Raw genomic sequence first — 14,503 nt, forward strand, 5'->3', positions numbered from 1 at the left:
TACCGTCTTTTCCACTACTTATACATTTTCCATTGCCGGGCAGTGTTAGGGCTGTGTGGGAGGGTTACAATGTGGGCTCCACCACAGGCCCAAATCCTCCCACGGGTTCCTTTTTGAGGATTTCTCCTTTTTGATTGTTTTCATCTCTGTTTTGTCTGGGGCATATGTACATATTCTTTGTATATTGTTCCTATAAAGATTGTTTAGTTTTTGCTACATGACACATGGGCTTTGTCTTGCAGATGTGGATATAAAGAGGCAGAATTGTCAGTAAAATGGTGACTTGTGTGACTTCTTAAAAAAAAGGGCAAAAACAACCAGACACACATGCCTGTTATATCATGATAACTGAAAGTCCTTGCTAAAGATAATGACCCCCATGAGTAAAACTTGTGATAAATATTTTGACACAACGCCTCTTTATGGATGAATGCATTTGTGCAGCGAGGCTTTTTTTTTTCTGATACTACATGTTACTAACTACAAGTACAAGTTACAATTCAGGACCGAGTAAGAAGGCAAACCTTCTAGACACCGAGTGCCCAATCTACAACCAAAACCCACATATTTTTCGCAATGTGTCAATGCGACAATTTAAGCAGTAACTTATTACTCCCTGCTCTTTGAGAGGTTTAAATTGTATAGGCACCTGACGACACCAATACAGTAGAAAGAAGGAGAAGAAGTTGGGATTATCATTGTTGCTTCCTTCCAGGGTCTTGGGCTGCCTGGGACCACAAGAGGCCTTGAGTCCTGTCTGGCGAACTCTACGCTGTGGTGATTGCGCAGGTGCCCATAGAGAGGGCTCTGAGTGCCACCTCTGACACCCGTGCCATAGGTTCGCCACCACTGCCCTAGGCTGTGTGTGTGCTCACTAGAATTTTTCTTTTTGTAATCCAGTTGGTGAGAACACTTCAATGTCCAATACCAAAGTGATCACGACCACTCTGCCATGTGTACATCTTGCACAATGAACTTAGAAATGAGCGTGAGACAATGGACTTAAAAAAGCAATTTTATTACTTCACTTAAAAACACAGAAGAGAAACATGTAGTCTTTTTGCAGAGATGTCTTAACAGTAAAGCTTTCTTGAGGAAATCAAGAGCTGCATAATATATATTATTCCTATACAGTAGTACCCATAGGCTTTTCAGTCTAGCAGCATAATTGCACATTTCTACCATTGCATAGGACCCGGGAACGTCTATGCCATAAAGTGCCTAGAACCAAGGAAAAGAGCTGCGGCAACTCATTAAATATTGAACCACTGGCAGGCAATGCGGTGAACCAACACGTATGCCAAGTGTGGCGTCTGACTGTGTATAGCTCCCAAATGTCTCAACATTCACAAATTCATTTGGATTTTACTTCGTTTTATAATCCCCGTAATAAATAAAGTCAACAATTATACAGTAATATGTGAAAGAAGTGTGTGAGTCAGTGCAAAAGGGTTCAATGGAGTGAAGTCAAATGTAAAAAGGCCATGGTGGTTAGTGTTACGTGCTCCTATATGGAGATCATTGTATTCATCGTATTAAGGCATCTGTAAGACACATTAAGGCTTGTATAGTGCAAATGCAGAGAGGACTAGTGGCCCATCAAAACTGAATAAAAAAAAATTATACCTTTAATTTTGCTTAGAGAGTGAAACCGGTTGGAGGGACTACCTACTGTAACCAGACACCGGTAATATTACATGTTCACTGTGATCTGGTGCTATTGAGGCCAATCTCAGGTGCATTTCCACCCACATATTAAGGCTGCAAGTCATAGCCAACACCCTGGGTCTAAAGGTCAAAACCGAGAATATCACTGGGATCTAGAAGTAGTAGTCTGGATCCAGACATGATGGTGTTCACAGCCTTGTACAGGGGTGAACGTGCGCCCATCTCATGCTCACTTGTAAGGATTACAGGATTAGAGGATTACAAACATTTCTTATTGCAGTTGGATGCCCATGTGCACCCATCACTTGTGAATCATACTGCAGTAAGGGATCATCGGGCTCATCTCCTACTTACAATATGAGTGGTGGGAAAACAAAAAGTAGACCCTTTACCAGAAAAAAAAAAAACTCTACGGTTGTGCCAGATTACGATAAAGCCTTATGGACCTCAGCAGTTGTCATATAAACTACGGCTGTAATCTGCATCTACAGATCATTCCAGAAAACGAGGTCTATTCCCAGTGTAAACAAGCCAAGCCCTTTTACATGAGATATTTGTGGAACTAACCCAATATTTAGCCTAAATCTTAAATGTGCAAGTAGAGTAGGGGAACGTGTCTAGTGTGTTCAGTGATGCTTGATAAAAGACATTGACACATCATAAATAGTACATACAATAACATTCTAGTGGACGGTGCTACGTCAGTAATACACACAACACTATGAACAGACAAATAAATACAAGACATTCATTGTACCGCCAATTCCCCACCATGTAGACTTAAAACCGTTACCATCGCGGAGGCCAACGCTCCACAAAAGGCGCTTCATATACAAAAAGAGGAAAAACGATTCACCTATGTTACAACATAAATATGTGATATTGGCTACAGATAAAAAGGACACTTGCAAATGGTTCCCATTAAGAGCAATTTCTCAGTTATTCAATAGACACCTAAAATAATTGTGATCTAAACTATTCTAGATATTAAAATCCAATATTCTTTCTATATTAAAAAGAAAAAGCCCTTTAAAGGAGAGACATTTTATGGGGCGAACATTCAGACAAACACATATATACACAGACTGATTTTGAAGACCTATTCCAGGGGCCTTCAGCTAAAACACAGACAGTGGAATGACATTAAAAATGATCAGATAGAGGAGATCTTTTGAAATGTATTTGAGAACTCGGGAGCATAAAATGCGAATAGTAATTTCTCTGTGGTCAGATTTCGTGGGAATAATCCAAGTGTTTAGCAGTGATGACTTCCTCCAGACGGATAGCTCCACCGCCCATCAACGCAAACGCTGGGTACATTGTTCCAATGCAGTCCACCTCCCTCTCGTAGAGACATTTCATACTGGTGGCATCGTAGAAGCCCACTTTGCCTTTCTCGTAGTCCAAGCACACCCCTATACGGCTAGGAAGGGGGAGAACGCGCTCTCCGTAAGAGGTAGAAACGTTGCATGCCTTGGGGATGAAAAGCTTTCTCATGCCTATGGTCGCCAAGGTGAAAGGCTGTGAGGAGTCAAAGGCAACATCTTCACTTCCGCTGTCATGGCCGCTGTCTTGATCATATCTGAGGGGAAAAAAAAACAAAACAGGTTAAGAAATTTCTTTCTTTCTGAAGTACATGATGCGAACATCAACACAAAGGGGTATTCCCACAAAGACAAGATTCTTGAATATATTCAGGATAACACAATAACACATTCTCCAATTCACTGTTAGAGACAAGTTGGAATTAGATCTGTGAAATTCTATATTTTTGTTAGTATCAATCCTGGTCTTTACATTTGGTTGTCCCTGGATACGACAAACTCCTGACAGGCAGATTTGGCTTGAATCGCTTTTCTTGTACTGGAGAGAGGGGGGCAGGAAGCAGAGAGCACTACAGACACAGGCACTTCCTGTCCAGCAGCAGCTCTACAGACAGGATAGGGTCTGGATCTGAGGGGAGTGGGGGCATAGCTGATTCCACTGTGCCAACTCACCTATAAAACAGTCAGAGATGAGACTGATAAGAGTCAAGCAATGGATAGAAGGATATAAGCCACAATGACACTCAGCTTTGTTTTATAGATGAGTTAGCAAAGCTGAGTTTCATTGTGTCTTATATCCATTGCATGACTCTGATCAGTCTCATCTCTTCTTCTATGTGTCAGATACTAGTGAATGTTCAGATGCTAAATGAAGTGTAGATAAACCCTGTACCCTGATAATCTAAGCACATTGTTAGCACATGAAGCACATGAGGAATCATGAAGTGTCTGCTTCGAGAGTCCTCGCCCACACTGCTGACCTTTACACTGATCATCACCGAGTGAAGGACCAAAAACGGCAATAAAACTCCAAAAACAAGGTATTGCAGTTAAAAATTTTCCGCATTGTGTAAACATTACTAGGGGAATAAAATTTGAGATTTTTTTTCCCCGGGAAACCCCTTTTAAAGGCCAGAGGGCCAAAGTGTGTAGAAAAGGTTTATGAGCAGAACGTTGCCATGTCGAAGGTGATAAAAGTAACGCATCATACATTTCTATGCATAGGAACAAGGCATCCGCACCCACGACTGAGGCTTGATTAATCTATCAGCAGTTTTTACAAAGTCGCAGACCATGTTACAGTTTTCCCACGAAACAAGTTGCTGATCAGTGGGTCCCTCCTCTTTATCAGTGATAGATCACTGAGAATGGGGGGTCCGAGGAACCTTTGTCGGACTTCTCGTCACTGCCAGAGATGTGGAGCAGAAGGCCGTGCGTGCCCATTCTGCTAAACTCAATTCTATGGAGCTGACGGAGATTGCCAAGTGCAGATACTTATAACAGAAACTCTCGCACATGACGTGTCCCCTCTGGGCCTTCAGCCATATAGGCTGATAAGTTTAGTGTATATGTGACAAGGAGCGATAGTTCTCATATACACAAAGGTTTTCACTGTATTAAAGGGGACCGGAGAAAGCTACAGACAAATATCAGCATGTTCAGAGTTTCCTTCCAGGCGGACAATTCATCAGCATAAAGTCATTTCTCCGCAATCTCTTCTCTACAATATTAGTTGGGGGCGGCTGTAGAATAACCCCCCGGGTGGCATGGAGGACAATACACAAGGCTGAGACAAATAACATTTGTTGCTTGGAGAAAAGCTTCAGCTTATACAAATTAATGTGTTTTGGTAGAAGCTGCACTTATATTTTATCACCTTCATTCATAAATAAAAGGGAACGTCAAGTTCAAATTTGTTGGTGGTCTGAAGAAAATGAGGCGAATCTGCAGATTTTATACACTTCAGATTTATGCTCAGATCCTACAACTCTGCCCTTCACAACGCTGAACAGGTCTATTTCACTAATCTAATATCCTCTAACAATCCCAAGAGGCTCTAACATAGTCCTCATTCATTACTAACACCAAAGGTGCAGCCACCAGTCACAGTCCTGGGGGCTGAAGATCTGGCCAACTACTGTAACCCCTTAATGACCTGGCCCTTTATTTTTTTTTCATTTTTCACTCCCCATCAAAAATAATTTTTTATTTTTACACACGCAAAAGAGCTCTGTGATGGCTTGTTTTCTACGTAACAAGTTGGCATTTGCACCATTTTCTTATGGGCTTGGATTTTATGATTTATGTACGCCCCAAATTACATGCCTACTTTATTATATGGGTCGGTACGATCACGGGGATACCAAGTTTGTATAGGTTTTATAATGTTTTAATTTTTTTTAAATGTATGAAAACCTCCAGTACAATTTTTTATTTTTTTGCCATCTTCTGGCGCTAATAACTTTTTTATACTTTGGAGTACAGTGCTGAAGTGGTGTAATTTTTGAGAATTTTGATAACGTTTTAAATGCTGCCATTTTAAGAACTGCACGACCGTTTGGAAAAATATTTAAAAAATTCTATAAAAAGTGATATCATGGCAAAAAAGTGCCATTTTCTTTTACAGGGTTAAACGCAGTGAAAAACCGTTATTACCCTATATTTTCAGTTCCCAAGGGAACTTAAACCCTAGGTTGTCTAATCGATTCTACTATATACTGCTATCCTACAGTATGGCAGTATATGGGGATTTCTTACTCATTCATTACAATGTGCAAATAGCAAAATTGTAATTAATGGGTTAAAACAAGACAGCCTTGGGTCTTCAGAAGACCTGAAGCTGTCACAGCAACGGAGCGCTGCTCCCCAATGACGTCACGGGGAACGGCAATCTTTGGCAATATGGCAGCGTCCACGAGTAGCCATCTTTTTGAAGCCGTTGCGCTTTGCTTCAAGACTTACCGGCTAAGGAGAGGGCTCAGCCCATGAGCCCTCACCATGTACCCACACCCGGTGAGGGGGTTAAAAAATAAAATTGACTGCATTTGCAGGAAATAATTTCTCAATCCACACACCCCACTAATCCCCTTCCCTCCGATCTTGTTCACCCTCTTCCTTTGAGCCAGTCACAGAGGAAGAAGTGTCCAGCCTCCTCTGCTCGCCCCATTACCTGCATCAGTGACCCCATCCCCTCACATCTCGTACAGTCACCTCACTAAAATTATTTTCAACCTCTCCCCCTCTTCTGGTGTCATCCCCTCTTCGTTCAAGCATGTCGTTACCCCTTTACTAAAGAAACCTTCCCTGGACACATCTAATGCTACTAACTACCGACCAGTTTCTAACTTTCCTTTCATCTCCAAACTCCTGGAACACCTGATCTATTCTTCTCAGCCAACTCCTAGACTGTAAGCTCTTGCGAGCAGGACCCTCACATGGTACATATGACTGTACTCTGATGTAGTATTTTATTTGTCTCCTATGATTTGTAAAGCGCTACGGAATTTGATGGCTCTACATATATTATTATTGCTTAGTTTTTCATAAACATTGTGAATTGTATTAAACTAACGATCACAATAGCTTCAGCCCAGAAAACCCCTTAAAATGTTTATTATTATTATTATTATTTTTTTTTTTTTACACCAAAAAGGTGTCAAGCAAGTGTAGACCCCCAAATGAATGTATAATTTGTCATGCGCTTCTTTAACCCATTTCCAATATGTGATGCAAGGTGGGCATTTCCATACAAGGTGGGCATTTGCTGCATATGGCAGCAAAGACCCACCGGTAACACCCACGGTCAGTGCTGGCAAACCTACCTGAGGCATTTAAATCCTGGCGGACGGTTGCCATGACAGCCTTGGGTCCTACAAAGGACCTGAGGCTGTCTGGTTTTAACCTATTCATTACAATGTGTGATTTGCACATTGTAATGAATGAGGAGGAAGTCCCGTAACAGAAAATAGCGCCCAAAGTTGAAAATGCCACTTTGCCATTTGGAAAAATATTTAAAAAAATTATCGAAAAGGCTTTACAGTCCCAAAAATGGTAGCATTGGAGGGAAAAAAAGAAAAAAAGAAAACACCACCACACACAGCTTCGTACACCGAAGTATGGAAAAGTTATTAGTGCCTGAATATGGCAAAATGAAGAATTTTTGTATAGGAGGTTTTAAATTTTTCTAAATGTATGAAAACATTTTAAAACCTATATAAATTCTGTATCCCCGTGATCAAAACCAACCCAAAGAATGAAGTAAACATGTCATTTGGGGCGCACAGTGAAAGCCGTAAAATAAGCCCACAAGAGAATGGCGTAAATGGCGCAAATGCGGTTTTTCATAACATTTGGAATTTTCCAGCTTCCAAAGTAGACGGTATGAAATATTAAACACTGTCACTATGAAGTGCAATTTGTTATGCAGATAACGAGACCTCACACAGCTTTTTACATGGAAAGATAAAAAGGTAAAAAAGTGTAAAACGCATTTAAGGGCATTAAGGGGTTAAATGGCACTCTCTCTGGAAAAGCTTCACATTAACAAATCATAACACTTTGTTTTACTTTGTTCTTTCTAAGACATTTGAGACTAAGTTTGCCAAGATGGCTTTATTACGAGTTTTTATTTCTTTATAAAACGGGCCGATAAAGGACTGCAAATGCAAATAAAAATAAAAAGCTTTTTAAAGTAATTTTTCCAATAAAAGGTTTTTTCTACTTTTGTAAAACTAAATACATTTTTAACAAAATATGTGATAAATATCTACAGCATCATTCCATTACCCTTTCCCCAAGTTTATCTACAAAGACAGAGGGTGCATGTACTTCTGCAAACTGTATATTAAGAGCTTCCTTTAGCTTCTTCTACATTCTACCTTCAACTGTCAGGCTAGAAAAAAAATATTCTGGTGTCATATTAAAGGAAACCTACCACTTCCGATGGAGGTTATAAGCTGCAAATGCCGTGCTCAGGGTGAGCTGGTGCCGGCGCTTATCTTATGTTTTTCAGATGTAAAGCGTTTAAACGCTTTATTAATCTTTATAGAGGAAGTAGCTTCACCGCACTGTGGTCCGCGCACGCGACCACTTCATGCGCCTGAATAGGAAGTGGTCGCACGCATGGAGTGTACCACGGTGCGGTGAAGCTACTTGTATATAAAGATTAATAAAGCGTTTAACCGCTTTACATCTGTTGAAAAACATAACGAAGATAAGCGCGGCATTTGCAGCTTGTAACCTCCATCGGAAGTGGTAGGTTTCTTTTAAACAGGAGAATCTCTGCCCCTTCTTTGTGTTTGGAGGCTTCACAGAAACGGAGATGTCCACTGTTAAATTACAGTAGGAAATAGAAAGCTGTATCTAAAAGTCACATTTTTTCTTTGCAAATTTAAGATATCTGCGGTTCTGTGAAGCATCCACACACTATATACTATATATTATATTAAAGGGAGATTCTCGGGTTTAATATGACACCTAGATTGTGTATCTAGGTGCCAGGGCTCAGGAGATCTAGATGTTTGATTGTGGTCACTGTCATGACATTTATAAACATCCTTTATGTATTTTGATGTACAAGAGTTGATAAGGGGTTAACCAAAGAAAAAAAAATCCCACAAAATTTATTGGTACATCCGTCTATTTTACCTGGGACTGCTTATGTCACGAGGGTTGTGGAGCCACTCCTGCAACTTAATATCCGATGCGACGCCAACTTTCACCATGTAGGAATAGGACTCGACTGAAAAAGCCCAAAAATGCTTGCCCCTCGTGATGCCAGTGTCGCCAATAATGTAGTCAAGGCACATGTAACATCCTACTTGGACACGTTCTGCTCCGAGCAGTAGCGGGTGGCCGGCGACACTTTCTACAATGTTCCTTTTGTCGTTCAGCATGAGGCGCTCCTTGTTGTATCCGCACTTGTCGTCAAACAGAAAGCTGAACACTGCAAGGAGGAAGGAGATGGGTTTTATTAATAAAATATTTTCTTAGAAAATTGGACAGAATATTAATATTGTTCTCATTTTAAAGGGTAAACAAAATTCACAACCATGAAGCAGCATCTAGTCCTGTGTCTCTTATTCACCACTAATAGAGGATGAATAAGGGAAAGTCTATGGGGGAACACAAGTCCTCCCCTTTAGAGTTTGTTACGCTCTTGTTACTGAGATGCAGGTGTGAACTAGGCCCAACTTATTTTCTATATAAAAAGAAGATTTAGAATGTTTTTTTCCTTATTTGTCTGAACAATACTTTAGTAAAATCCCATACAATATTGACAGGAAAGATATGGCAACAATGCCCTGAAAATCATATCCATGGTTTACCTGGAGCTGGCGGCGTCTGCAGGATGACCTCCTTGCTGTGGGGGCTGCACATTGAGCCCCTCAGACTCTGCACCCGGAAGCAGTAGGAGCTGTTGAGGTCCAGATCAGAGATGACTTTACTTGTACTTCCAGCCTCAATTTCATTCCATGTAGGATCTTCATTTTTGTCCAGTTTCCGGTATTCAAGAATATAGCTATCTGCAAGCCCCGAGTCATTCGGATGATTCCAACAGATCTTCGCGTTGTTATACACCTTGCTCTCATCTGTATTAATTTCTGGTACATCTAGAGCTACGAACATGGAGACAACAACATTTACTAAGCTGATAAATACATTAACATATTCATCAAGAAAAAAAATAAATTATATATTTATATATATCTAGTTGTTTGCATGCAGTCCGCAGCCAATTCGTGGCCCCTGTGGACATGTACCCTACCTACTGTCTAATAGCTGTGACGCACAGAATGGGAAGACTTGGGGTAGTGCCACACATGGCATTTTTGGTCCGTTTTAAAGCATGAGTTTTCAGTCAGATTAAAAAAAATCATGCTTTTTTAAAATGCATCCGTTTTTGACCCTTTACCATGCGTTTGGCTGCTTAGAACCGGTTTATTTTAATAAACACCACATGCTTTATAAAAATAAAAAAAAATAAAAAAAAAAAACCCTCCTGGTGCATTCACACGCGGTATGCCCGCCCTGGGCTGGAGAGGAGGTTGCCCCTCCTTCCTCCATAGAAAACAGCGGCGCAGGGCCGCACACTTGCCAAAAGATGGAGCAGGCTCTATCTTTTTGCGGTGTGCGGCCCGGATCGGTGCCACACGTGTGGCACTGTATCCCCGCCATGCCGCTATTGCCATCCCCGCAGATGGCCACGTGAATGAACCCTTAGGGATATATGTATATTGGCAAGTGCTGAAAAGGGCATGAACTTCTGATTGGGTTGGGTAGTGCAAACAAGTGCATCTCTAAGGGACATCCAGAACAGACTACATTCACATTCAGCAAGGGGGGCAGAGCAGTGAGCAGTCGGTCTACAATCATGCCCATTTCCAGTGGATAGACAGATAGCCAATACAAAGATAAAAATATTTCAAAGTTACAGTCAATGGGGGACATGATTCTTTATTTTGGCTCTCTTTTTACACTTTTTTTTAAACCTCTTTTTGTGGGACTTTTTTTTTGGGACCATTTGTGCGAATTTTTTTGTACCTACAACAAGGTGCTAAGAGGTTCGCCATGTGTCTGCTGAAGCGTTACTAATTTTTCTTTGATTTAAAACCTTGATCGTTCCCTATTTTCGAGCACATTAGAGATATTTTAGACAGAAATTAAACCTGACCGATTCAACTAAAACATACAAAAAATAATTTACATTAAAAAAAAAAAAAAAAATAAAAAAAGACTGCCGTTGGCACACTTGTATGTTCTTGTGTATCTCAGACACACAATAACACACGTGCCCCATTGACTGCTTCGTAAAGGAAGCAAATAACCACATGGTGTTAAACCAAAAAATATAAATTCAGTTTTAACAGTCTAGCATAGTCTGCAATCCAGAGAAAACTATTCCATATTCAAAAGACAAATGATGAATTTGGAGCATGCAGGGAGTATAATTGCAGCCAGAAACTCCAGCAACATCGCCATAGATTGCATTACCGTCCTGCTCAGTTTTATACTGTGTGCTGCACGTTCCCCAAACCTTCACTTCCTGTGTAGTCCCTAATAAAGTGTGTATTGCGAACTCCCAGAACCGGGGGGCCCCAAAAACAGAAATACCAGGAGCAAGAGCAGGGCAAGTAAGCATTTCTCCCCACCCCAGGAATGACTGCGGGGGGGGCGGATGTACCATATTCCTGGAAAACACCTTTAACACGACAAAAATCTAAATTGTGGAGTATCCTCTACACTGCAACATAAAAAGAAAGACGGACAGTTTCAGACTGCACTGGAGACCCATATTCTTACTTCAATATCAAATTCTCTAGAAGATGTTCAAATCGAGAATCTTCTTGAAGAAAATGAAAGAATGTTTTACCTTTGGAGAAGGACAAGTCGGTCAATAAATTCTCTTCCTTAGACACATCAACAAAATAATCTTCAAAGCTGGAATCGGCAGCTGGGCGGAACGTCTTTAAAGACTCGGAGGCTTTCTGAATTCTGTAAAACAAGTAATGTATTATATGTACAGTAGAATAGCTACCACCCAGGGACAATTCATCTCTTTATATTATATCCTGATTAATATGCAGAATGTTGTCCACCTAATACAATGATAAAAGAAGAGGAAGGAGGGGGGACAAGTACCGGGTATGCAGCTGTTTTGCAGTTTGAACAAAACAAGAATGATCGGTTTCCTTCAAGACTTCTTGTGCGTATCCCACCAGCCCACTGTTCTCCAGCAGGCCCTGATACTCTTCCAATTGACTCTGAAGCTTTTCTAATCGAGAAGACTGGGAGCCTTGTATAGACTGCAGCACAAAGGTTTTCCTTTCTTCCAAGATACTAAATAATTTATCAAAGTTGTATGTTGCCTCTTCTACAGCTCGATTTCCATTGCTCTGAAAGAGGATTGCAGAATAAAAATATGTTAACATAAAAGGTGTGAAGCAATGCAGTTTCAAATGTTAATGATATGAGAATGTACTAGATAAAATTTAAAATATGCAAGAAACCTTCCATACTAGCAAAATGCAAAGAGACCCCCAAGACCAAGTCCCTAAACCTCAACCAATCTTCGGGAGTAACAAGTTACAATGCCCATGTGCTGCATGTATATCACAGATAGATCACCGAGAGTGCACGTCCGATTCAAAAACACCCACAAACTCCAGTATTAACAATCGCTACTAGGATCCAAGAAACCCCCCCCTCCCCCCATTGTAATCCCTACGCCACACACCTCTGTTCTTCTGATTAAAATCTCCAGTTCTGATATCTGGGTCTTCACTTGACTTTCTTTGCTGATTAGATAACTGATCCCCTTTGTAAGTTTTTCCTGAAAACAAGAGGAGAAAAAAAATAAAGAACATTAACAAACCTGGACCATTGTCAGAGATCTATTTATTATTATTATCGTGTTGTTCGATTTGGCCACTGATGTGATCTGACCCAATCGGATTTCACAGGTATTTAGACACTGGTCACCCCCTGAGGAAGCCACTAAATGTGGTGATACACGTGGGGCACTCCCACCCTTCTCCTTCCACCATCTTACTGGCCATTTGGACACTTTTTGTAGGTATTAGCATCAGGCTCCCTTGTTCAAGGATTTTTTTTTTTTTTAGATTGCTTAGATGCCTGAAACACAGAAGATTTTGGGAGGCAGAAAGATGACTAGAGATGAGCAGACAAAGTTTAGGTTTGACGTCCTCCGTTTAGCTGCTCTCCCTAACGCAGACATGTTGCTTGATGGGCCGCAGGGCACCAGACAAGCCGCTTTTACACCCCCAGAAACTAAGCATGGCAAGTTTGGGTCCGCTCATCTAAAAATGACCCAAGATCATAGCCCCTGTTGGAGAAAGGGCTCATTTAGGGAGGGTGTATGCACAATGGCCAGCTTGGAGGAGGTCTGAAGAGGTCCACCAGCAGAAAAGAGAACACCATTAACCTCATTTGTTTTTCCAGGCAAATCTGTAAGTCTGCAGGAAAAATGCAAATGTATAAATTAACTCTGTACCCAATTGTACCTCACAAAGAGGAGAAAGAATGCCGGACTATAAATACTTAAATATATATATATTTTTTTTAATACTTTATTAACACAATTTAATACAAAACTGAAGCATGCATAATTTTAGTCTGACAAAGGCTCATTACGAGCCAAAATGCGCGTCGGGGCAGCAGTCATCCCGGACATTGGAGCTCAACACCCTTCTATCATGGTAAGGATTTCACTGTTATGATAGGTGGTTGTTACTCATCCTACTGCATACACTGTCTTGTTTATAACATCTGAGCTAAAGCCATCGCTTTGTTGGCCATCCTGTTCATCTCTAGTCAGTTCTTTCTGATTTGTAGAGCACTTGTCTCCCATCAATGCCCGGCTATGACGGATTTGTCAGTGGATCATTATCCTTGTACTGCAGCTGTTCCTGCATTTTGCTAGCTACAATGACTAAATCATGCTCGTTCAGTTTTGTATTTAATTGTGTTAATAAAGATTGATATATAATTTTTTTTTTTTATATAAGTATTTATAGTCTGGCCTTCTTTCTCCTCTTTGTGAGGTACAATTGGCTACAGTTTTTTTTGGTACTGGACCATGTGCTATTACTAGTTAGGAAAAGCTAATTGGGGAGGGGGGGCTAAAACAGCTCTATGACATGCCACACCTAACTTTTCTGGTATATTAACATAAAGGCCAAAAGGATCGGGCATACCGATCACGTGCTTGGCTCTCATTTCCCGGGATGATTCGTCATTGAGAAAGAGTTGGGACACTACCATACACCATAAATCGATGGGATTGGCCACTAATCCATTCATAGGGGAGGTCACATTACATTCCAGCATTTTGTGAAGCCATAAACAAAAGCCCCCATCTTCTTCACAATAAAGACTGGTGGGGGACATGTCCACATCTAGCATGATCATTTTGGGTTGAATCAGGACAAGCACACCTTGAGTACTGCTGTGACTTGTGGTGAGTAGATCACATACACAACACCAAGCACAGTCACCATTGTATTACTGAGTGGTGTCACATTCCTCGTGGTTACATACTCACGGCCACGAGTTGCCAGGCTTACTTACCTTCAGTGTTTTGTAGGCGTTGCTCATTGTGGTCACCCTGTGGTTTGCATGTGTCCCGCCTAACTTACACAAATGGCAAACCGGTCTCCTGCAGATCTCACAATACATATTCACCTTCTCCGACTCGTGTTCAGGACACATGAGCACCTGGAAATACAGGATATTATGAGGATATGCAGCACTTACCTAGCATTTCACATATGGTTAATCAATCTGTACATTTATTTAGGACCAGTGAAATATTACATTTAACTCCATCACAGAAGTCAGCAGCCCGGTGTCAAACGGCACCAATAAATAGAGTTCTGGGGTCATTTTAGAGAGAAGACCCTTACCTTTAATAATACACTACAGGCGGTCCCTTACTTAAGGACACCCGACTTACAGACAACCCCTAGTTAAAGACGGACCGCTCTGCCCAC

General features: G+C 41.0%; 1 protein-coding gene across 3 annotated transcripts in view; it reads right to left on the reverse strand.

Moving 5' to 3' along the window:
• Positions 1-999: 999 nt before the first annotated feature.
• The window catches only part of TRIM36 (tripartite motif containing 36), a 53,445-nt gene continuing 39,941 nt past the window's right edge, over positions 1,000-14,503 (reverse strand). For all 3 annotated transcript variants that reach the window (XM_072140837.1, XM_072140830.1, XM_072140846.1), the window contains 7 exons: positions 14,082-14,228; positions 12,229-12,324; positions 11,634-11,887; positions 11,365-11,486; positions 9,320-9,610; positions 8,640-8,937; positions 1,000-3,250 (listed from right to left, as the gene is read on the reverse strand). In XM_072140837.1, coding sequence (XP_071996938.1) covers positions 2,896-3,250; positions 8,640-8,937; positions 9,320-9,610; positions 11,365-11,486; positions 11,634-11,887; positions 12,229-12,324; positions 14,082-14,228 — 1,563 coding nt within the window. In that variant the 3' untranslated portion in view covers positions 1,000-2,895. The remainder of the gene's footprint in view (positions 3,251-8,639; positions 8,938-9,319; positions 9,611-11,364; positions 11,487-11,633; positions 11,888-12,228; positions 12,325-14,081; positions 14,229-14,503) is intronic.

The sequence above is a fragment of the Engystomops pustulosus genome, chromosome 1 (assembly GCF_040894005.1).
Source record: "Engystomops pustulosus chromosome 1, aEngPut4.maternal, whole genome shotgun sequence".
Lineage (NCBI taxonomy): Eukaryota > Metazoa > Chordata > Amphibia > Anura > Leptodactylidae > Engystomops > Engystomops pustulosus.